The sequence below is a fragment of the Pelodiscus sinensis genome, chromosome 8 (genome assembly GCF_049634645.1).
Source record: "Pelodiscus sinensis isolate JC-2024 chromosome 8, ASM4963464v1, whole genome shotgun sequence".
NCBI lineage: Eukaryota > Metazoa > Chordata > Testudines > Trionychidae > Pelodiscus > Pelodiscus sinensis.
In genome coordinates, this window is record NC_134718.1 from 60,475,597 (window position 1) to 60,499,389 (window position 23,793).

Here is a 23,793-nt window from a genome sequence, read left to right on the forward strand (position 1 = left end):
AGTTGTTTAGGGGTGGAAACGTCACACGTTTACTGGGGGAATAATTATTTAGGGGAGCTGTCTTGGGGTTTATATACAAGGATCTCTGCATTGAGACACGCGTCTCGCCTTGCCTGGGTCTCTAATATTTGTAGCTGCTCTGAATGGAAAGTGACTACTACTGAATAAGGAGGAACGGCGACTAAAATAATAAAATCGGACTTCGAAAAAACAACAACAATGGCATAGTACCCTATAATGCCTCCACGTGCGTGGAATGTATAATCTTAAATTTTCAAGGCAGGATGTTTGACAAAGCTCGTATTTTCGGGATGCATTGTAACTTCGCCTTATCACAGTGTAAAGGGTAGTCAGATTGTCCTAAATTATGTCCAACTAGCCCCCCTGGATCCACGGATTAAGAGATTAAAGGAGACCACTGGGCAATGCCTCCTCTTTCCCCTTCATATTCCTGGTATGATAATTGCCTAAACTGATTTGCACTTTCACAAAAGCTTGCAGGATTCTTTGTAGCTCGAACAGAGCAGACGAGGTTTCTCTATCAATGGAAATAAAACTGATTAATGCAGTCTATCAGGCTAAGGAGCAAATGAAGCATGAAAAAACAACTGTGTACCCCCAGAAAACCAGCTAGTTTCCTCAAGGATTGGTTGCAACTCCCTCCCCCCCCCCCCCCCCCATCTCCCAAACACACACACTTTAATGTTAGAGTTTTAACTTTTTCCTCAGAATCGCTCCCCCTGACAAACATACAGCCCGCCAACTGGTCGCTATACAACATCTGTCGTGTCCTGATTTTCGAAATTAAAAAAAAAAACTTAAAAAGAAAAGTCAGAAATCCCGCAAAGAAAAAAAAGTTAGCAGATACTCCTATTTTTTTCAACCGAAAGTTGGCTGCTATCGGCTGATTTATTTCCCTATTGCTCTTTTTGCATTAGAAAATAAAGGTGGCTCTGATCTCTGGGTTATTTTGTTTTAATGTTCTAGTTAGTAGCGATTGATTTAACGAATACAAGGACGGTCAGTGCACCGTGTATGATGAATGGTTCATTGGGGCCGAAATTAACATGAATGGTTGGGGCGTAAAGTCGCTACAGTAACAAAAAAATAAAATAAAATTAAATAAAAATAAAAAGGGGGGAACGAACCTGCCAGGTTCAAAAACTTGGGAAATATTTCTTAAAATTTTAGGGCATATTGATAAATCTTTATTGACAAAATATTGACAATGACATACTTCTTGGAAGTATATAGTGTGTTAGAATTCTAACAAATTAAACACAAAACACAAAAATATTTACATTCTGGTATAGAAGACATTAAGGAAACATTTGTCACTTTTTAGTAGCTCAATAATCTTGGAATATTATAAGCTCAGTGCTTGAAACTTGCCTCCAATTAAGATGGTCAATCCATCCTTTATTTAGAGTCCTTTACATGGCTCCTGCCAGGTTTGGAAGATTTGCCAATTAGGGACCCTATCCTCAAACGTGGTCATTGGACTTAAACCCAAAATTAAGCTTCATAATGGGAATATTAGATTTTTTAACGATTTTTTTTTCTGCAGCAAAAGTCAAAACCATCCCCCGCCCCATACCACCGTGTTGTCCATTTGGGAGGAACACTAGAGTTACTGCTACTTCGTTTAGCTTTCACAATCACGTTGACGCCAGAAGTTATCATAAAAATGTTTACAGACTGCACATTTCTCGTAATATAAAATTAAAAAGCACACGGAACCTGTCTCAAAGGGAAAACAAATCACAATTCATTTCTGTGTTGCTGCCCACGCGGCTTTACACACATGCAATTCAAGTTTCTGAAACAGGTGTGGTTCTGGGCTGTGTGTGGAATTCTCTGTTAAAGACTGGGCAAACTGGGAAGTGCAACATGTCCTGTTAGGTTTTGTCGTTATTTTTTGTTTTAAAAGTGGACTGCGAGAAACGGAATACCTGTCAATCATCTTGTCTCGGCGGTTTGGCTTTGATTGACAGATCCCCCTTTGCCAGACTAGTGTCAGCAGTGCCACATTTTGGATCTTTCGCTCGCTCGCTGTCAGCTGCTTCCTAGACGAGAATTGCATTTTGATGAAGCCTTTATGTATCTTCCCTGCAACGCCACTTTCTTGTCTGTGATCCTTTTAACACTTTTTTTGTTTGGTTGGCTGAAAGTCCAAGTGCCAGTCTTTAATCGTCTGAAGTGACGTCTATTTCTTCTGGACTGGCTTGTTTGGTGGCAATTCTCCACCGGTTAATGTGATGAGTCCCTTTTTTCTTCTGTTGTGAGTCTGAACCTTCCTCTTCCAACTTTTGTCGCTTGAACTTTGTCCTTCTGTTCTGAAACCATACTTTTACCTGCAGGTGGGAAACAAAGTTGGGGATTACTTGGCTGGTTTCACTTTAGCACCCCCAGAAAATTGGGGAGCTCATTCCACTGGTTCCCTTTGGCGATTTCTGTCCCCTTAAGGAATGTTGTATGAAAAGAAAAAAAAAACCTAAGTCTATTCTCGTTCTGTGTTTTCTCAAGAGGCTGAAGAAATCTACTGGAAAAGGGTCCGGAATTCTGAGACTGCAGATGTCTGTGTATATATCTATAGCGTATGTGAGTCTACATAGAAACAGCCATTGGCGGTTTTCCCGTGTCTATACAGGGCAATACGACGAGAGAAAGTGTGTATGTCTCTACACGCAGACAGTACAGTATACCATAACATGCACGTATATAGGCCACCACACTTTTATACTCTTTCTAAACACACGTACACTGCATATGATAACTATGAGTTTTCCACGCACCTCATTACACGAGTAGTATTTAGTTTGGGGAAAACAAACTGAGACTGTCTACAATCAGTTGCACATAATCTTTCAAAAGAACCAGCTACTCCAGTCACAATAAAAACAAATCACCAGAACGTCTATTTTTTACATGTCCCCATTTGAAGTGGCTAGTAGTATTCAACCTCTGGGAAGGGATCCCTTAAATTGCAATTCATGTACACAATTCAGGCCCCTTGGAAAAGATTTCTGGATACATCGGTTTAATCGCTTTTTGAGAGGGGGGAGGAGGTGAGTGTGTATGGAAACATCGGCTTTTTTCACATTCGGGATCAGATCTACCATGGAACAACTATTCGGACAGTGACACTGTTCAAACGCCTTTAAACATTATATATATATTTTTAAGAGATGGCGAGCCTTTTAAAATCCCAGCAGGGCCTTTATTTTCCCCAGGGAAGGAAGGGAGCAGTATTCTGAGCATTTTACATGCGCCTCCTTGACAACATTCCCCCCCCCCCCCCCCCGCAAAAAAAAGTAGGAAAAATGGGAAAACGGAGACACTTTACATAACGGCTGTTTGTGTCAGTGGCGTCCAAAAACGATCGTATTAAAGCGAACCCTTCAAGATCCGTAAAAAAGGCCTCTCTGGAATTTGTTCCGAGTCGCATCAATCGGACTCAAACGTTCGGCAGATGACTTCAGTCATTTAATTACAGATAGTATTGATCCAGAAGTTATCTCCAGAGCTGGGCACGCTCCTTGGAGCGGCCAAAGGTAAACACGTTTAAAAAAAAAAAAAAAAAAAAAAAAAAAAGCAGTTCAGGGTCTGGTTCTGTCTGAAAGTGCCTGATAAAGGCCTCAGCAAGGAGGGGGAAAGGGAACTGGAGCTTTTTAATAAGCTGGTTTAACCCGCTTCGCTGGCTCTTCAGAACAGAGCTACTCCCATGCCAAGCACACATCTCTGCTGCATTTTCATATTCTCCAAAAGTCTCCCATTAAAAAGCTGAGCGGGGAACAAGGGGTGAGTTTAATTTGCTTTGAGTTTGCTAATTGAAGGGGAGGACGGTTCATTTCTGCACGCTGATCTCCAAAAGGGAGCTCGTTTGTCGGGAACGAGGGGTTTGACATCTGGACAAAAGACCCCGACCAGCTTCGGAATCAAGCAGGACAAAGACCACCTTAAATACAGCTTTCCAGTGGAAATAAGCCTGTGACCGGCCCCTTGTTCGGAGAACCTCATAAAAGTGGCGATCCCTTTTTATTGTTTTGTGAGGGAGACATTTTAAAACAAAAGCTCCAACCTCTTTATTGCTTCCCCCCGAAAAGGGGAAAAAAAGTGTTACAACTTAATCCGCACAAGAGAGCGTTACTGTTTACTGGGAACTTTGAACTAGGCTGCGACTGGAGATGGGGGTTCCCCCCCCCCTTAAATACTGTAGCAGAAACAATGCCTTCCGAAACGCCTCAGATGAGTCTCCCACATCAGCCCCTCCTCCCCCCACAACTCTCGTATGACTCTAACCAAACCGCGTGAAACCTAAGAGAGCCGAGCAGCAGAGTTCAAGAAGAAACTGAAAATCTCTCTAAATAACCCATCTGGCTTTAAACACACACCTCAGACAGTTCCCAAGCGCCCTAAGTACTAAATGGCTCGTCCACCCCATAAACTCTTACGGCTGGACCGCTACGAAGCCTCTGAAGCAGACTCCGCCTGGCATGCGCTTCAAGGAACCAAGCTGTCTTGACAATTCTCAAACAATTCAATTATTCCAATCTGTTTCCTTCCAGCATCTTTGATGCACGCCCAAATCATTCCGAGTGACTGAAACAATCTGTCTGTGGTGTCATCGGAGGCACTGCTTGCTTTGCACACATCCAGTAAGATACAGTTGTAATTGTCACTTGAAATATACAGAGCAGCTAAACAAAAATACCCCGCGTTAAAATGCTGGACATCAGCCAACCGACCCAGAGAGAGAGATAATTAAAGTCATTTGGGTTAGTGATAGGTTTATGTTTAATTTTCTTTAAATCTTCTTTCTATATTAGTTATATTCTAATTTTGCCGGAGCTCTCTACAGGGATACAGTGATAGAAAATGTGCCTTGTCAACTATGTCCCTTTCCCTAAAATAAACAAGTTTGCTGAAATCCAAATATAACTCAAACGGGCACGACAATCCCACAGAATGGACCGGGAAGTTTTCCTTTTGAAAATGCAAATCGAGATGTTTGATACTGACACTTATGTAATAATTCAGTGATCATCTTAATGTATTATATAGACAGTCATCATTTAGATGTGAGTGACCACAGATAACCCCCAAGGGGCAAAATTAACTCTGGTTTACTTTGGACATTATTCATAATCATCACTGAAACGCCTATAATTTTTAACTGAGGTGGATCGTTCTAATAAACAGGATTAAGTATTTTTATATTAACCAGGCCATCAACCATTCGCTGTCTATGTTAGATTAGAAGCCCTGTATTTGTAGAACAATTGCGTATCTTTTACACTGCGCCTTGGAGTTTGCCGGGGTATTTTTAGTTGCATTATTACACCGACCATACTGGACTCATGAAGCTTCCTGTGCCCTTACCTGAGTTTCCGTGAGGCTGAGGCTGTGTGCCAATTGTTTCCTTTCTGCTCCTACGACATAGTGATTCTTTTCAAAGGCATGCTCCAGTCTCAGTAACTGGGATGGCGAAAAGGCTGTGCGAATCCGTTTGGGTTTCCTGGCCAGTGCGTTGTGCAAGAGGAAGCTCTCTGGGCTGGTTTCATTCCCTGGACAACAGGGCAAAAACAAAGGTGAGCAACACACCTTTCCATAAACACCCTCCATTGGCATTATTGGCTCCTAGCGTTACTTTCTCACTGTTATCCAGTGGGGGGAAAGTCGTACTCGGTGCTTTTTTTTCAAGGTCCTTCTTCATATAACTATTTCCTCCACCGAGTAGAAATAAAAGGGGAGTTCCAGAGCGGCACAATAAATTAATCAAATAAAATCCCCCCTATCCGTGGTTTACAGATTAATGGATGCCATAGCCGTGCTACTTGTTTATGGTATGAAGCGGCTCACAACTGGGTTTCGATTCAATCGATGATGATATTTTACACCTTATCAGAAAGGCAACGCGAGCAGCTATTCTAATGCTTTCTATTCCGCGGGTGCGCAAGTGTGTGGTGATCACTGTGCCAAACATGCGTCTGTTCAGAGACAGCCCCATATTCCTTGGGGCTGATGTTCCAGAGGCTTGGGGTTATTTCCCCCCCCCCTTTTTGGTTTTGTTTTAAACTGTGTCCTTTAAATAGCCGCGCGCCGTCTTTAAGCCGACCCAGGCACTACCGTGTACCTGCAGTGCTAATGCCCGAGAGGAGCTGGTTACCCTGAAATCTTTATTTGCCAGCCCCACGCCACTGCAGCAAGAGTGACACATTTTCGTTATAAGGCACAAACTTTGGGGAAAGAAATCTGAAGACGCGTTTTGCGGACGTGAAGGGGTGCGGGGGTTGGCTGGTTGCTGTCCCTAAGACCTATCGCCATTTTCCACTCATTGAAATCATTTCTTGCGCGGTTACAAAACCGCCGAAGAGCCAGCGAGGTCCCGTTCAGTTTTCTTTAAAGATCGCTCCATGAGGAGCCTGAGCTTTCAACCAGTCTGTGGCCCAACACTGGGAAATTCCCGCCTGCTCTCTACCAATCGGCTGGTAACTGTGACAAACAATTTGGTCAGCGAAACCTGTAATTTTATTCTGAGAGGCTATAATCCGTTTTGAACCTCGTCTCCCATTCTTCAGAAAAGCTCTCGCTCTCTGCCGGGGGGCGGCCAGGGTTGCATTTTGCAGTCTGGAAAACAGGCTGCGGCTTTCAGAATAAACAAGAGTGGGGTTGTTGTGTGTGTTTTTTAAAATGTCTTGAACTGGTGAACGCAGAAAAAAAAATCCACCACAAAAGTGAATGGAACATAGTCGAAAAGAAACCCGATCTTTCTTTGGGGGAAGCAAAGCTGTTAGCAAAGGGTTAACTAACTGGGGCAGAGGGGGATTTGTTTATTGATTGTGTGCATAAGCTTTGGTTATTTTTTCCTCGGCTGGTTATTAATCATTTGGCCACTTTACGGAATTGCAATTGAAAATTCCTCCTCCTCCCCTCCAAAAAATAATACTCTCTCTTTCTCATCTGTGTTCGTTTTCCTTTAAGGCAACAACCGCTCACTTTGTTGCATTATTACTATTATTTTGTTGCTGTAAACAATAGGAAGCCATGGATTTTTTTTAAAACGGAAACTCTTCCTCGCGCCGCCTCTGCGGAGCTCTGCTGGCCTGTCCAGGGAGAAACAGAACGCGAATACTACCGGGTTTATGCCTTGTCTAAACGACATTTGATGTTCCCTGCAGCTGTGTCACTGTGGGTGCCTCTGGCAGGCCCCGATCCGGAGCATGGACAATGAGAGTCCTTTGAAAACGTGCCACAGATGTTAGAGGGGATTTTTTAAAACCCCCACAACTTCAGTGACTGATCTTTAAACCACTTTAAACAACCGCTACCCCCCGCCTGAGCCTGTCCGGCTCCCCCTGCCGCCCCGCACACACCCTGTCCGCTGACAGCTCAGTAGCGGGGCAAAGAAAAATCAGAGACAATTCCCCCAACCGGAGCCAAACCTGCGCCCAGTTTGGGGACTTTGGCTGAGCTCTCTGCTCCGGACTCCCCTCTTCGCTTTTTACAAGGCGCCCTCCGCTCCCTTCCCAACGGACCAGGTCCTGGAGTTTGTACCGGTCCAATTTCACTCCCAGGCTTTCCAGATTTCCTCTCCCCTTCACCCCCACCCCCACACTGCGGGTGCTGGGACAGAGTGGATCCGGGGCGCCGCGGGGCGCGGCTGGCCAGGGAAGACACGTACCTTGGAATCTGTGGCCCAGGTAGCGATATCTGTGTATTAGCCAGGGGTAGAAGGTGGAAGGGTCCCTTTGCTGCGAGGCAAACAGCGGGTGCGGGGAGTGCGAGGAAGGCAGGGGGTGGGCGGCCAAGGCGTGGGGAGGTGGAACCGGGTGCACCGGCACGGCCGGGTTCGGCGGATGGGAGACGGCCTCTGCAAAGACCAAGTCCGGGTTGGTGTAGACCCCTCTGCCGGTGGAGTGGAAGCCGTTGAGGAAAGGGTTCATCGGGCTGGAGTTGGCATAGCTGAGCGCCGCCGGCCGGATAGGGTCCTCGGAGCGAGACGCGGGCAAGGGGCTGTCTTTGGCCACCAGCGACTCGATGGTGAAACACCGCTTGGGGGTGGGCTGGAACATGCTGCGGCAGCTGGAGTCCCCCGGCCAAAGCTCTGTCGGTCTCTGGTGCGCGAGGAGCGAGCTCCGCAGCCCCCTGCGTCCGCCCGGAGCCGGGGAAGTTTGCAGCGGGGAGTGACTTCAGGAGGGCTAGATACACACATAAATAGACAGGGGCTGGCGGAGAGGCGGCGGCGGCTAAGCAGCACCCGAAAGGGAGAGAGACACACACCCCAAAAGAAAGTTGCCGGGAGAAGTTTCCCTCCTGCGGAAGGCGGCCACTCTACGTCCAAAGACAATCCATGGAGGTGATCGGTCCCTTCCCAAGTTGTGCAAACGATTTGTTAGTTCATGAGCCTAATTAGTGCTGGGATCACATAAACAGCTTCCTCTGAAGCCTGGTAAATGGCTTGATGATTGGTCGCTATTACTCGCCTGGAGGTTGAAAGGGGGAGACTCTTTAAAGTGCGTCAGAGAGGGGAGGCGAACTCCGGGAGCTGGGATCCTGGAGGGCTGGATCCAGGGCCCGGAACGGAGTGCGCCTCTTGCCACTCGCTCCAGAGTGCTGGCGTCTCCTCCTCTAGCAGCAGAGTCTGCCTTCCCTCCCGCAGCCCAGCCGGGGGCAGCTAAGGTAGGTAGGAGCCCAGGGATTTCCCACCTCTCCGGCTGGGGCGGGAGGCGCTCGGATCGGCCATTGCTGGAGTGGATTCGCTCCCATGCCGCCTGTCAGCAAGTTCAGCCATGCCCCTCGCTCGCCCGCCTCTGCTCTCCCCTCATGCCAAGGTGTTGCCAACGTCCTATCTGGGGCGCATTGCTCCCCCAAAAGCCGAACCACCAGGGGATTGCCTGGGTTCCGCACGGGGTACCCTCACCGTCAGAGGATCCGGCTTTGAAATCGTTTACAGGGGGAAACGTCTGGGCTAGTTGTGTGTGTTGGTTGCGAACTTCCTGATGGGCGATTGCCTATCCACCACAGTGGGCACAAAGCAGGGCAGCCCGGCGAAGATGCTTGCAGTATGCAAAACTAGGGCAGGCTGGGTTGGTGCAAGGAGAAAGGCGAGCAAGTCACAAATCCCAGCCCTGTCCGTATTTTCGAGATTACCTTTGGGTTTGGGAATGATTTTAGGGCCGCGTTCTCCCGCTCCTATTGGCTGGAGCTGGAGAATAATTATGATCACATCCTAATCCTGCTGGCTGCTGCTTACTGTTTATTGGTAGTTAAGGATCTATTCATCAGCCTCCTATTTTTGCCAATTACATTCTTCTAAAGTGAAGTACCAGCAGGTATTTTGCACATTTACAATTAATGATAAAAAAATCTGGCGTGCTTTAAATCTATTACGCTGCTGTGTAATTTATCTTAAAGATGCAGAATTGCTAATGCAAATGAGAGTTTCTGTTGAACTAGGGGTTGGAAAAAGCCTTGCAAAAGCAGCCTAATATTTCCTTCTGTTTTTTCCTTTGAATACAACTAATCGTTTACGCTATTGTGTTAAATTATTTTACAATCGTCATATGGACTGACACGCTCCTTTTCCAATAATTAGCGAGTTTAACTCTCTTGACTTCCTTTTATGCACTGTCTGTGTTTAAAATAGTTGACTCTTTTGCAGCTCCTTGGTATTTTCAGAATAGCAAATAGGTAGAATTTTGTTACATGCATTTAACAAACATTAATGTGTGTATACATATTTACCTATGCAAAATGTACACTATCTAGCTAATTGTAGATCTGTTATAACAATATTATACACATACATACCTTTATAAATATGTTTGTGTATAAAAACATACAGTAGAGTTAGCATGGCTGTAACACAATTCAGTTATTAGAATTTACATAATTTGTTAAAGTTCTACATATTTGGATAAATCTTTCTCCCTCACATACGCTCACACACACACACACACTACGATATATACGTGTACATAGATTGTACTGTAAACATGCTGAACTTCGTTTCTTTCAGAGGTAGGTTATGGTTTTCTTTTTCTTTCCTAGCCTAGTTGTATCCTCTGTGTATTTGATGCCCTTATGTTGGGAGAAGGAGTCTTCTAACTTTATTTTTTGCTTATGACAGCGACACTCTGTATCTCATAAAGCGCTGTTATGGTGACTGTTACAGAAATCTGGGTTCCTTTTTTGTCGATTAAAACCAGCGTCGTTGGCAGAGGACACTAACGATGACTGTGAGAATGTGTTTTTCGGTTTAACTGAGCAGGGGTTTTGATCATTGTTACGGGACATTACAAATAAAAGGGACATTTCTTCTTGCTCTTTTAAAAACAATCTCTCTCTCTCGCTCTCTCCCCCCCCCCCCCCACCTCCTTCCGTGTGTGTTTAAAACCGATTCATGTTTACCTGAGTTTTCAGGATGAATCTGCCTTTGAATGCCCTGTCATTCTTAGATGCTAGGACCTTAGTTCCATCCATCCAAAATTACCAGGATATTTTGAAAACAGCAGCAAAAACCTCAGCTCTGTGTGTATGTGTGTAATTTACACGCAAAAAACCCTATGGGGTGAAATGTCTTTATGAATTATAAGTTATCATCATTATGTTAGATGAAGACGAGCTATTTAGTCCAAAATTCCTCCCTTACGGGGCCCTTTTCGCTCGGCGGAGGAGGCTGTGGAGTCGCTGCAGGCTGTAGCTGATAGCAGAAAACCCCAGTGGGGGGACAAGCGGGGTAGGAAAGGAGAAATCTCCGCTTTGATTCCCAGATTTCGCACGGAAAACCTGATTCTCTGGTCCAACAACCTTGGGGTCCGGTTTTCCTCTCCTTACTCGAGGGGCCTCCAGAGTAGAAAGTCTGTAGGAAGCCTCGGGCGGGTAAAGTCAGCGGGGTTTGCCAGATGTAATTCCCTTGTCCCTCGCAGCTGAGCCTTTTATTTTTAACCCCCTGGAGCCAGGCCGGAGTTGTGGGCACAATATTTCATTAACATTCTTCGGACCTGGCTTCGGAATCGAAGGGCAAGCTGATCTGAAAGGCGACCGGCCAAACAGATTATTTATATATCTTGTTTTCTTTTACTTTGGGGGAGGAAACCACCTTCCCATTTAGTGTTTAAATCTCCCTGTTCAGAATCCTGGGCGTACATGTACACTCAGTTAAATTGCAGCAAGGAGGTTAAGGCTGGACATTAGGAAAAACTTCCTAGATGTCAGGGGGGTTAAACACTGGAATGAATTGCCTAGGGAGGTTGTGGAATCTCCATTACTGGAGATATCTAGGAGCAGATTCGATAGACATCCATCCTGGATGATCTAGACCGTACTGGGTTTTGCGGTGAGGGCAGGGGATGACCTTTCAAGGTCCCTTCCAATTCTAGTGTTCTATGATTCTAAGGTCTACGTCCATTTGTGTGCATACATGTTTTAGGGCTATATCCACTACATAGCTAGAGAAAAAGGGAGAGGGCGAGAGAAAGACTAGATGTACCGCTTAGAAACTCTGCCTGTGACTTGTGAGTGCAACCCTCTCTCTCCGGGTAACACCTCGAAACTCTTTATACTGCCCTCCCTTCTGAACTTCTCCTACAGAGCTTGTTGCTTCTTGATTGACTCTTCTTGATGTTTTCTTGGCGTAGAAGAACAGAAAATCTGGCACGGACCCCGTGATAACAATCCACGATTTGCTTAAAATATTCTTCAAGGCAGTCTAGCTCGGAGGGAGTGGTGCTCTGGATTTGCAATCGAATTACATGTCTGGCCTCCACTGCATTAGTCTTGTGTTTCCAAAGTATGCTCATCTCTCAAAGCGAGAGCCAAGGGGGGGAGGGGGCAGGCCTCGGACCTTTGCCATGGCAGGGGCATGCGTGTTGTTTATGAACTGAAACGGGCTGAATTTTAGCAAAGCGAGTCTGTCTCCCCGAGTATGAAACCAGTTCTTTGTGTTCTCAGCTCAGACCCTTTGGCGTTCCAAGTTTTTCTCCCGTCGAGTGGTGCTGGGGAGTTTCGGTGACAAAGTAAGTTTACGGTGCCGGTGAAGGGGAGAGGACAATTAGTTGGCTAAACACACAACTTATGTCGGGTATATGAGCTCTAAATATCGATAAATAGATTTCAGCGTGCCCCCAGCCCTTTAAAAGCACATTAAGCGGCGTAATCTATGGTAATTCATGCAGCCAGCGCCTGTACCGTGGAAATAATGTAGGACAGATCACACGGAAAGGGGCCTGTGTCGTGCCGAGGAATAAAGGGGACAAGTTACTTATTAAAGGAGAGACAGCGTTGGGAGGCGACAGTTTAATGCGCCGTGAGCGTAGTTCGCACGGGCTTTATGGACACAGGGTTCGAGACCGGGGTGCTGGCCCTGGTGGCTCTCTCTAGGTCGGTGGGGTCTGGTTTGAATCAATCTCCTGAGGTAAGCAGGTGGATTCCGCTGGCAGGGCCCTCCCCAGGTTGGCTGGCGGTTTCAATGGGCGATGATCCCTGTTGCGTTGATGGGCAGCGCTAGTAGCAGAAAATAAACACGCTGCATTGCTAGCAGCACCCAAACTGGAGCCCAATCTGAATGGGAGCCGCTCACATGTGGAGAGGAGCCACTCCCGCCCCATAGACAGACACATACACGGATGTTTGCAAGGGGGAGCCATGACAGAGGCCTCTGTCTTGCTAGTTCCCAGGTCTTTGGATATAAACAAATCACATTTCAATGCGCCGAATTCTGCTCTGAGGAAGGTTGCTTAAGCCAGTGGAGGATGCTAGGGCGATTCCTGGGCCTGACTTCCCAAGCGATTCTGTATTGGGTTTCAGGAACCTGGACACATTTGTTTAAAACAGCCTGGGGGAGGGGAGGCTGCTCTGTGATTGTGAATATTTGTACAGACTAATAAGAGCACCCAAGAAACCACGGGGCCCTATCCTGTAGTCCTCCTTCCCGCAAAACCCCTCTTCGTTTGACTGCCCGATTTCTCCTGGGTAAGGTCTGCAAAGGCCCGACCCAACGATAGTCCTCAAACTTTCCTCGTGTTCGTCAGGCGGGCTTGCGAGTAGGGCCGGGCAGGAGAGCTAATAGTTGATTTCATGAAATAGCATGTAGTGAGTGGGGAAGCTCCTAACCGCCAAAATTGTGTCGCCTGCCTGGGAGGGACACAGGTTTCACTCGGGGAAAAGGATAAGAGAGATGTGTGATTATCTTGGATATGATCGCATTGCTCACTGGTAACTGCGCCCTTGTCAATTCACAGGAGGGGTGGAAAAAGCAAAGCGCGGCTCCTCTTTGCACGGCCAAGCAGCAACGTCATAACAATGTGAGTAGGAGTCTGCACTGGTGCAGAAATGCCTCACTCCGGATCAGCGCCTCATTGAGCTAGGAACTGCACAAACACGGCCCACGAGCGTGCAGTCTTTAAGAAACCCCATAGAAACGTTTTACAACTCACCTGCCTCTGGGTCATGTGTGACCTGCGGTTTAAAATGGCATTCACACAGAGAGTCCATAATCTGCCTGGAGCGCGACCAAATACTCGAGGAGACTAGTGTTTTAAATATCAACATAGAAGAAGACCCAAAAGGGGGGAAGGGGGACCATTTTGGTGTGGCAATAAAATGAGGAGTGAACGCAAGAGCTCCTCAATCGAGGCTATTTTGCAAACGTATCGGATCTAACACGGTGTCTACCGTATTTGTGATCAAGTGTTTAAATATTAAATAAATACAGTGTCCAGCGTTTGATGTTCATTCAATGGGCTCTTACAAGCAAGCGTCTCCAAACGCCAGTTTTTTAGAATCTATGTGTATGCAGCGCCGCCTACTGGCTAGCTGGTGGGAAAGGGTGACGACTATTTACCATTGACCCCTCAAAGAGAAACCAGGTTTTAAATATCTACTCTCTAATGTTAATGAACAACAAGAAAACAGCCTCTCCACCCCTTCATTTTGAAAGCATATCCTGATCCATAAGTGGGCGTTATTTTAGGAACATCATAAAATCGAATCGAGTTCCATGTTGGAAATGCTATTGAATACCCCACCCCCACTTGTTTCTAATGACAAAAGTTCAAACAAGATATAAAATATTATCAATATATTTTTATGTTGCAATTTAAAAAACACTTTCCAAAATGCGAATGCATTTGATGCTATATAGTTACAGCGCTGCTATTTAAAAGTCAGGATTTGCATTACCTATAATAAGATAAGATTTTTCTAGAGTAAGTTCCAGAAGCCAGAGATAATGTTTGCCCATTGATACGTTTCAGATTTTTCATAACTAATTACGGATTCCTGTACTGCATAATATGTATATAAAAACACAGTCGTAGCTGTATGAGTGATGGGCGCCGGGAAATCGCAGCTTAAAATTGCATAACCCCTCTCCCCATCTTCCATGTGCCATAGCTGTTGCCTCTTTGGACTCCGGAGGTGTTTAAATACCGATATTGTTTAGCCTGGAACGTGCCCTGTACCCTTACAATGTTTCAGAGGTAGCCGTGTTAATATGTCAGCAAAACCAACAAGAAGTCCAGGGGCATTTTTAAGACTGTTTTATTACTGCATACTTTCAACTCAGGAAAGTTTATGCTGTAATAAAACAGTTAGTCTTTGGACTTCTAGTGGTTTTCCCGACAACGTTGTATGAAAGACAATTCACTCATCGTTTCTAGCACCAGGGAGGCTCCCACAGTGTCTCTCCTTGAGCTAAAAGGCTTTTTGACTCTAAATCCACCGAGTGACTGACGGAGAGAAGACGGAGGCTAGAAAGAGACCCACATGCTCTGTAGTGCGTGTTCCAACCACAGGAGCAACAAATACACTAGTAACAAGGGAGATTTCCAGGCCATAGGGTGCGTTTGTGCAGGGGGTGCTCTAAACTTTATCACAGGAGAAATTTTACTCTGTTTGCTTTCTAACGGGCTGAAGCTGACCAGGAGATACCGGAGAACACGCGAACTCGTAGAGGGGCTGGGAAGTGGGGAAGAAACCTCTCAATTCTAGAAGAGGCGCGGGAAAGAGAACCCAGTGCCCCTGGTACTTCTGTTCCTGTGTGGCTGGGGGAGAGAATGCATTGAAACGTAGAAGCGCATCCTTACTAAAGTAAGGTGAGGCGCGCACAGCAAAGTGAGCTGAAGTAATACAAGCCTCCGAGGAACCGATCCTGTTGTTCTCAGGACGACCGCGGCCCCTTTGTTAATTTCACCTCCGAGAGAGCTTTGCAGCGCCGATCCCTCGCTTTCGATGGAGGAGCATTCCTCCTGGTTTTGCCTTTCTTGTACAGTAACAATTGCTTTATCTCCTCAACTTTGTCCTCCCCACCCCATCCCTTAGCGTTTCCACCTTTTGCATATTCTCCTTCCCTGGCCTACACATGCTCATTGCTCAGAATGCATATAGCCTGCTATTTTGCAAACGCCCTACAGTCCTGCTTTCAGGCGTGGGGCTGTCCCGCGTTGAAATCAATGGTCTGAAATGGCCTCGCTCCTTCCGAAGATGGCCATTCACTGCATGTTACTTTTCGCAGTGAGTCGCATCTGTGGTGGGTTTTTTTTTCTGCAGAGTTGCAAAGATACTTTGTTTGCCCAACAGACTCGTTTGAATCGCGTTGCTCAGTGAACGCTCCACTCAATCTCACATCTGCCCTAAATAGAGCTAAAATCTGTAGCGATATAGCGACCTGCTGAATAACACTCCACTTTGTAATATCAGCGGGGCGGTTTTCATTGCTGCCCCCAAATCCCGATCCTGAATCCTTTACACCGGTATGATTCTCTTCACTTCTTTCGGAGTGTTGGCTGAGTGAGGAAAGCAGCGTCGTGCTGGAGAGGTTCACCAGTCTCTTCCACTAGCTCCAGTAGCTTGTCGGTAGGGTGGCATGAGTTTATTGACACCAGCCGCAAATCCTATGCTGGCCCTACCAGAGCCTCTACTTCTGCAAGAAGTTCTAACAGAGAAATTCAGTCGTGTAGACAGTGCTTACCCGGGCGACAAGGGTCGATCAACCCCCCCCCCCCATTGGTCACTCAGCTGTATTGACTTTAAAGTCCATTTCCAGCCGTGTTTGTGTGTTTAAATATGAAAGAAATGTCTTACGATCTAGCTCCCCTCCCCTCTGCCGTTCAGAATTTAAGAGTGATCTGTGTCTATACTGTGTCTGTCTACTACATCTCCTCAATTGGAAAGTCTCAAACGCTAAAAAGAATGGCCTTGGTTATGCGGGGGCTTTGGCCCCCTCTTTTTCCCTCCTAGCAATCTCGGTTTGAATTACCGGAGACCGAAGGAATCTGAGGGGGAAGGAGACAAAATAAATCTCAAATAATTCACCAAGCTTCTAAAGCTGAGATTCAATATTAGCACATAGAAGTGTCATTTAGTACACTAATTAATGCATTTTTAAAGACTTTAAGTGCATAATTGCTGGCAGTGGCACCTTAGAATGGAAATATAAGTATTCTGCTTTGACAACCACAACCTCGCAGAATTGTCTCTAGCTGATATACATTCCCAAATAACCAAGAATCTACACGCCACAAAAGCGCATACAGCGTATAATAAAACAATCCCTCAAGCTGAGTTTCCTTGTATATTTCAAGCCTATAGGGCCCCGTGTCACATTTTTAGACAAGCTTAATTATGTCAAACACGATGAGGGTTTTTTTTTTCTTGAATTGCATGCGATTCTATCAGGTTACAGCCACACTACGCTGTGTTTTGAATGCGGCAACCTAAACAGTACAGACAACATACAGTATTGTCTGTGAATGTATAGTCTATTTGTCTGAAGGACAAAAATCTGTCCCAGCCTTCTAGAAAAACTTTAATTCTGAACAGGGAGTGCGCCCCCTGTTACAGAGAAACCCAGCTGAGAGGTAAATACTCTAGCCAGTGTTCCTAAATATGCTTTCTACAGGTCCTTTTTGTAGGGCTTGCTAAAGGGAGTACAGCTCGCTAGGCTTGTACAAAGATCTTATCGCAGCAGAGACAGAGGGAAAAGTCAGGCAACTCACGAGTAGCCATAACAAGTATTTGGCCCACGCTAAAACCATTCTATGCAACATCAGAGTGTCAGAAAGGACTCATACAATAGATATTAAAGGGGCTTTTTAATTATGCGACTGAATTATTTCTAAAAACGGGAAGCCGTTCATTTAAAAAAAATCCATGATAGGAGGTTTTACTTAATGAGCTCGAGCTAACGGGTATGTGTTAGACCCTTGTTAGTTTCTTGGGGTCAGAACCGTAGCACCACCAGTATGATTTCTATGCCTGTGCAATGGTAGTTTGGCAAAAGACATGGAAAGGTGTAACTGTTCAACTGGGCTTTAATATCCTGCTTTATTTTCATCCCAAAGTTCGTGGCGGCAAAAGGAAAGGCGGTTCTGAGGGTACCAGATCCTTATGGTTACTCCCCTGCCTTTGATCGCACCAGGCCCTCATTATCTGTCAGCGATCTGGTTCTGATTGTCCCAGATCACCCTTGTGAACCGGCCGCCCTGCACGTTGGGGTTTTAATAAAGCAGAGCCGCACTGGGGGGACAGGAAAGAACACCCCCAGGAGCAAAATCCCCAACAGCTTCCATTCTTTGGTCACTCGCTTCCCTGAAAAGAGGGAGGAATCTGAACGATCCCTCTCGTTAGCCTGGGCCGGGTCTGGGCTGTGTGCAGTTAGATGTTAGAAGCCAGCCCAGGGCGGCACTCCTGGGTAATGTGTTCCATATGGCCAGCCGGCGCACAATGCGCTTTCTCTCGCGCGCTCCGAATTCTCTCGCCTCCCACTCCTTTTCGCTCGCTCGCTAGACATTATTTCTAAGCCACGCGGTAAAAAAAGGAAAGTGGCTTTTCTCTCGTGGCTCCTCCATCATCCTCAGCTCAGAGGAGGAGATTTCAACCCCGGGTGAAACGGCGCGTTGCCCTCCTCGCTAGGTTCTCCAAAGAGGCGCGCAACCAACACCTTTTGCGCCCAAGAGAGACGGGATCCGGGCTGCCCACGAAAGGGTCCTGCACCGGGATCTCCAGCCTCATTTAGACTGGAGCGCAAACTCTCGCAGGGGCAACCGATCTGCAGGGGTGATGGAACACTCCGGATCTTTTCCCAGGAGGGTGTGAGGCTGGGCTGCCGAGAGTCGGTTCCGCACCTCCAGGCAGCCTCGGCTCCCATCTGCGGAACAAAGCTGCTGCTGCTGAAAATACGGCGTAGAGACTCCCACCAAGGTGCCCCCCAGAGCAAACAGCTTCTGGCTGCGCCGCCTCTGCCGCTCACCTAGGTAGAGCCAGGGAAGGAAGCCCGGGGCAACTGCACCCCAAAGCGGACGTGCCAGGCAGAGTCAATGTGAGCGTTTTATAGCATGGCTTAATAACTGTGAGTGGTACGCGGGGTGCTGATTTGAAGGTGCCCCATGGGGCACTGTTAACATCGAATTTGTTTTATATGCTCCAGGGGCGGGACATGGGGACTTAAAAACCTACCTAGAAAATAGGAAAGGGGAAGCAAAGTTGACAGCGTAGTTGATATTTGCTTATTGGAAGCCTGAAACTCCGCAAAGGCATCTGAACTGATCCATTTGTATAAAGAGACTCAATTCCAGCTGTGCTCAGCCACTGACAAAACCGAAATCCCCATAGCAATACTCACAAAGACGGTCATTTAAAAAAAATAAAAGCCCCACACAACTAGAAGGACGAGGCTAAAATAATTGCTTGAATTAACTATCACACACTAACCGAGGGGTGCATACGCAGCATCGATATGCGGATGTCAAATACAGCACTTCACACAGATACTTACTTGCCAACTCATGTTCAAAATGCTCCAAGGTTTAATCCTTCAAAATATGCGGGTTCTTTTTAAATACACAAACCTTATGTGTATGGTTTTTTTATTAATAGTTGTGAGTCTGACACAGAGTTCTCTGCTAGTTGTGAAATATTCGGTGTGAAATTAACTCCGGACAGCAACCAAGTCTCAGTAGCATTGTAATTCGGAAAATACCACAATTGCTATTGCTGTTTTTTGAGATGCTTTCTATTGTATTTTTTATTTTTTTCCTGAGTTACACGCTACCCAACCCAAAATAGCTGGGAAAAGGCTCTGTATACCCTGAAGCTGTAGAGGGAACGCTTGATCTCAGTGATTTTTTTTTAAATGAAATTCTGGTCTCGTTTTACACTGGGAAGCAAAGTCAGTCGCGAAGATTTTGAGAATGAAGGGTGTTGTTTCCTAGAGGGCAGGGATTTAATTTGTTAAATATTAGTTTTTAATTACAGCTTGTTCTCATATAAAAATAATATTTATAGTAAACTCAGGGCAGATAGTGGATGAAACTTTCCAACCACCAGCTGGCCATTCCTTTACACAAAGGATGGTGCAAAATAGTCTATCCTGCCGGAGTTTTAAAAACAGGAGTTTGAAAAGTGCAGTGTGTGTGTGCACCTACACAGGACAAATGTTCGTGTTTTGCAGCAAGCATTGGCGAGACAGACTATTAGAGTGCTGCGGTCTTTGTAACCATAGACCCAAACACAAGGATAGATTTTGCATCTCTTACTCACACGGAGTAGAATTTTAGTCTGTAAATTGTCCCTATGAAGTCTGCGGGACAATACGCGGAGTTAAGGTACGTCTCAACTTTAATATGAATGGCAGAGTCTGGCTCTTGTTTTTAACAACTCTATTGCAAACTCTCTTCGGGCCCCATTGCAGCAGAACCTTGTAGTATTTTTAAAAGGGTAAACTACAAACGATGGGAAGGAACAAAATCGCTTTCCAATCTGGTTTCCAATCCAGTTTGAAGGGTTTCAATAGTCATACCCCGAAGTAACTGGAAGGGATTCAATTTTAAATGACACGGTCCACCATAGATCCGAATTGTTAGTGCTCCACAAGGTCTCTGAGTCCAACAGCTTCCCATCTCTTCCCGAATCTTAGGACAACAGAAGTGTAGTAAAATAGACAATATGTGTCTTTGTGTCGCTTCACCAACATCTGTTTGTCACGGAGAGATTTTGGTACGATGATGATGGTGATGGTGATGATGGTCTAAATGCTAAAACAAACTTTTCTTGCTTATGTGTTTGAAACTCCTTTCCATACTGTCAGAAAAGCAAATAGCCATAGCAATCATCAAGCGGCATGGCTTGGATATGCCTATTTCAGCTGTGATTTATTGCACATGTGGATTGTTTCTCAATGTTCCTGAACAGTTAGTACTGGGCTGTTCTGCGCTATGAGGTAAAGAACCCAAACAAACCCGTATATCTGAACAGACCCCCTCCCCTGGTGAAAATCAGCTTAGCTCTATTGACTTCAGTTGACACCAGCTGAGGATCTGTGCATAACTATTTAAAGGCCGTGGGTAAGGAATATTTCTTCGTTTCATAAGTAAAATGCATGATCAGTTCTTTTTCACTGTATTCACATCTGATCTCAACTACCACAACCTCCAGCAAATGAATAAATATAGTGTTTCTCTTTATATTGCAATTAACTTTTAACATTATTTTGGATATGTTCTTTTACAAAACGTTTCAAATGGATACACTTTTTTTAAGTTGCCATTTTGCAAAATTTTAGCCCACTCGTCAATTTAGAAGTCTCTAATTATCTGTGAATAAATACAAACATCTACATTATTTTCCACTCTGGTTTGTACAGATTTCTGTCCCTGCACCCATTCACATTGGAATTGGAGTCATCTTTATAGTTGACAAGATGCGATACAATTTTAGAGACCAAATCAACCAATCCCTGCTCCTGTGAGTAGTTTTTCCTCTTCTGAGTTATCCCATTGACTTTACTTCAGCAAAACTTCTTGACTGAGTAAGAACTCCTTGAAAGTGTAAACATTTGCAGAAATGCCCTTTATTAGCATTTTTCTTACAAGCCATAATATATTTTCCCAAGTAATAAAAATACAAGGAAGGATTCTCTACTAGTATACATGGGCACAGTTCCATGCAACCCAATGGATTTTTGCCATCTTTGACACCAGCACAGAATTTGGCCCTTAGATGGAAGAGCAGCAGAGGAAAAGAGATATTCAGAAGTGTAGCTGAGGGAATTTTATTTTCAGCTGAGCTTGGAAGGAGGTGGCATGTGCTCTGCAAAGTGAAACCAAATGTATGCAGCTTCAGTATTGAGAGGAAAGGAGGCTGTGAATTTGGCTTAGTCTATTTGCTCAACAAAACGAAAAACTTGTGAAGTGAATTAAAAGCCTTTAAATATCTTTCATTACAAACAATGAAACTTGTTTATTTGTTTGTTTATTATATGAGAGCATGGGGATTTGCTCTAATCTTTAACCTTAGTAATGGATGTTGACTTTTATATCCAGACCAGCTTTATTTTTAAACAACATTACATAAAGAATGGGATCAAATATTCTGCCATGGGCACTGAATACTGCTCTTCTGAAAAACAAATTTCTCATAGCGAGGGTACCATTTCAGCTCCCTTAAAACCAACTGGACATAGAGGGCCGGATCTTCCTCATTCTTACGCCAATTTTATACAAATGTGACTACACTGACTTCCATATAGTAACTCCTGATTTACACCCGTATAAAATATTCAGAGCTAAAACTGGCATCTGGAATAACAGGTAAAGTTGATTTTTAAATTGAGACACAATGTAACGTATATAAACACTTCACAATCTTAGAAATGATATGCTATTCTGTACATTTGTGTTTTATAAGGAGGAAAAATCCCATAGGCCCAAATATTTCTGTCCTCCATAAACGGGTGTAATGAATTAAAATGAACATGTGTAGCTCAGCATATGTTTAGAGGAATATGTCCAGTAGATTAATACCAACCTTTCACCTCCAGGTCCTAAATACTAAATAAAAGGAGTCTGATGGTCTCTATTCTATGTGCAATTCCCTAACATATGAATAAAGAAGTCTTCATTTCATTTACTGTCTCTCATTTAACTGTTTGAGGACAAGAGCTAGCAAATATTTGCAGATGAGGAAAATATCACTGTATGTGATCGCTTGCAGTTCAGAGTTGTAGGACTAGAATAACAAACCAATAATCTGTGCCAATGCTATCAAAAAATAGTCCAGTCTACTCCATGGGACAGCATGGGAAGTTTTAAGAAACTACATTTCCAATATGTAGTTAAATCAACTCTTTGAAGATAACTGTGTGGATGATTTAATTGTTAAAAACATTCGTGCTGGCTAATGCATTTCCAAGAAATTAAACTTCTTGGTAAAATGTGAATGGGCATCCACTTAAGAACAGGATGACTGATAACTCAAACAGTGCCAGAACTTGGGCCCATATTAATTGGGCAACACATTTTACCACACACCAAGATACTTTATATCAAAACTGCCAAACCCATTGTGGGGTAATAATGATGGCTTGTTGTTATGGTGCGGCAAAAAAATAAGGTAAGATGGTGTCATTTTATTGTATTTACATGCCAATAAAAATATTTAGCAAGGCTTGAAGCCCATTTTATTATGACATTATTATTAGAAAGTAATGTTTGTCAACAAAATAAAGAGGAAAAACTCATGAAACATAAAACCTTTCTCCCGGTCTCAAAAGTGTCAAAGTAGATGACTAGGAATGATCACTTTTAAAGAACACCTCTGCCCAATCTGTAATTACTGGATCAATTGCTTAGCACTGTACAAGTATCAGACCACACCACATAAACTGAGTCAAATTGTCCAACATAGGCACAAAGCAATATTTGTGTGGACCTATCTTTTGCAAGCAAATGCCAGATGAGTGTGTTCAAATGAGGCCAAGTTAGGATTCTCACTGCCCATGGTTGCACACAAACACTTGTCATTTGTAAACCATATCCTGTAAAACCTAATGTGCTTGACATGCTTTCTTTTCATTCAGAGCCTTTAATTGCAGTTTTTAAAAGCATCATGTGCTTGAATTTTGGGTTGTTCTCTGGCAGCTTTCTAAAAACAAAACAGAAAAATGGTGTGCTTAGATTCTAGGTGCATCCCGTTTTGAATATGTGTGGTGTAACATGGAAGGTGCAGTAAAGGACACCAGTGCAGATTGTTGAGGGGAGATTAAATACACACACACACACACACACACACACACATGCAAAGCAAGTTTTTGTTTCTATTATAAGCATCCATACAGTCACACACCTAATGTGAGCAACCCTCATCCTTCTTGATCCCATTCCATTCCTTACTGATGTAATTGCCGCTCAGAAGGAGCGGTGTCAAATTAGGGCCAGGTCCAGACAACACTGCTTGGTGTTAGTCCCATTGAAGTAAATGGGCTCCTCATAATAGTAAATACTATTTTGGGCAGAAAGGGATTGTGACTATAAAATACCAGTTTCTCCGGTCTGGAACATTTGTCTTTTTGCTCCTTCCGTAATGCACTTAGCAGATAAGAGCCATTACAAGCTAATAAATACATAAAAATAGTAATAAATAATACATAGATATTCTCAGGGGGAAAAGGCTGAATTCTGCTTTTGGTTGCACTGGTGTGAAACTTTAATTGGAGTTACTCTGGATACTCTGTCTTTAAGCTAGCGGCAGGGAGGGAGCATTTAAGCCATATTAGAGTTCAGTGGTGCTACAACTAGGGAGGCTATTGCTCTGGCTTGAACTAGTAATGACAAATATCAATTACATGGTTCCCATCAGCAACACTCCTTCTACGGTAATTGTTCCAGGTCCCCATTCAAGTTACGTGTCTCTTTCACCTCAAACTTCTCAAGATTTTTTTTTTCCTTTGGAAAGAAACATTTTATTTTATGTAAAAAGACAACAAGATTGTGCTACATAATATAACTGATTACT

General features: G+C 44.5%; 1 protein-coding gene and 1 long non-coding RNA gene across 6 annotated transcripts in view; one reads left to right on the plus strand and one right to left on the minus strand.

The window, feature by feature from the left end:
- Nucleotides 1–1,185: 1,185 nt before the first annotated feature.
- Nucleotides 1,186–8,456, minus strand: EMX2 (empty spiracles homeobox 2). 2 transcript variants are annotated; one of them, XM_006111380.4, is made up of 3 exons: nt 7,685–8,445; nt 5,383–5,567; nt 1,186–2,354 (listed from the first exon to the last, which is right to left on the minus strand). In XM_006111380.4, the coding sequence occupies exons 1-3, from the start codon at nt 8,073–8,075 to the stop codon at nt 2,187–2,189; spliced, it is 744 nt and encodes a 247-aa protein (XP_006111442.1). In that variant the 5' UTR covers nt 8,076–8,445; the 3' UTR covers nt 1,186–2,186. The 2 variants fall into 2 exon arrangements, with proteins under 2 accessions (XP_006111442.1, XP_025040283.1); XM_025184498.2 differs by lacking the exon at nt 5,383–5,567 and having other exon boundaries at nt 7,685–8,456.
- Nucleotides 8,457–8,543: 87 nt separating this feature from the next.
- The window catches only part of LOC102459105 (uncharacterized), a 60,331-nt gene continuing 45,081 nt past the window's right edge, over nt 8,544–23,793 (plus strand). For 3 of the 4 annotated variants that reach the window (XR_012905689.1, XR_012905690.1, XR_331225.4), the window contains exons 1-4: nt 8,544–8,682; nt 11,956–12,020; nt 13,245–18,322; nt 20,645–20,745. This is a non-coding gene — a long non-coding RNA (uncharacterized LOC102459105). The other variant, XR_001368239.3, reaches the window with a different exon arrangement.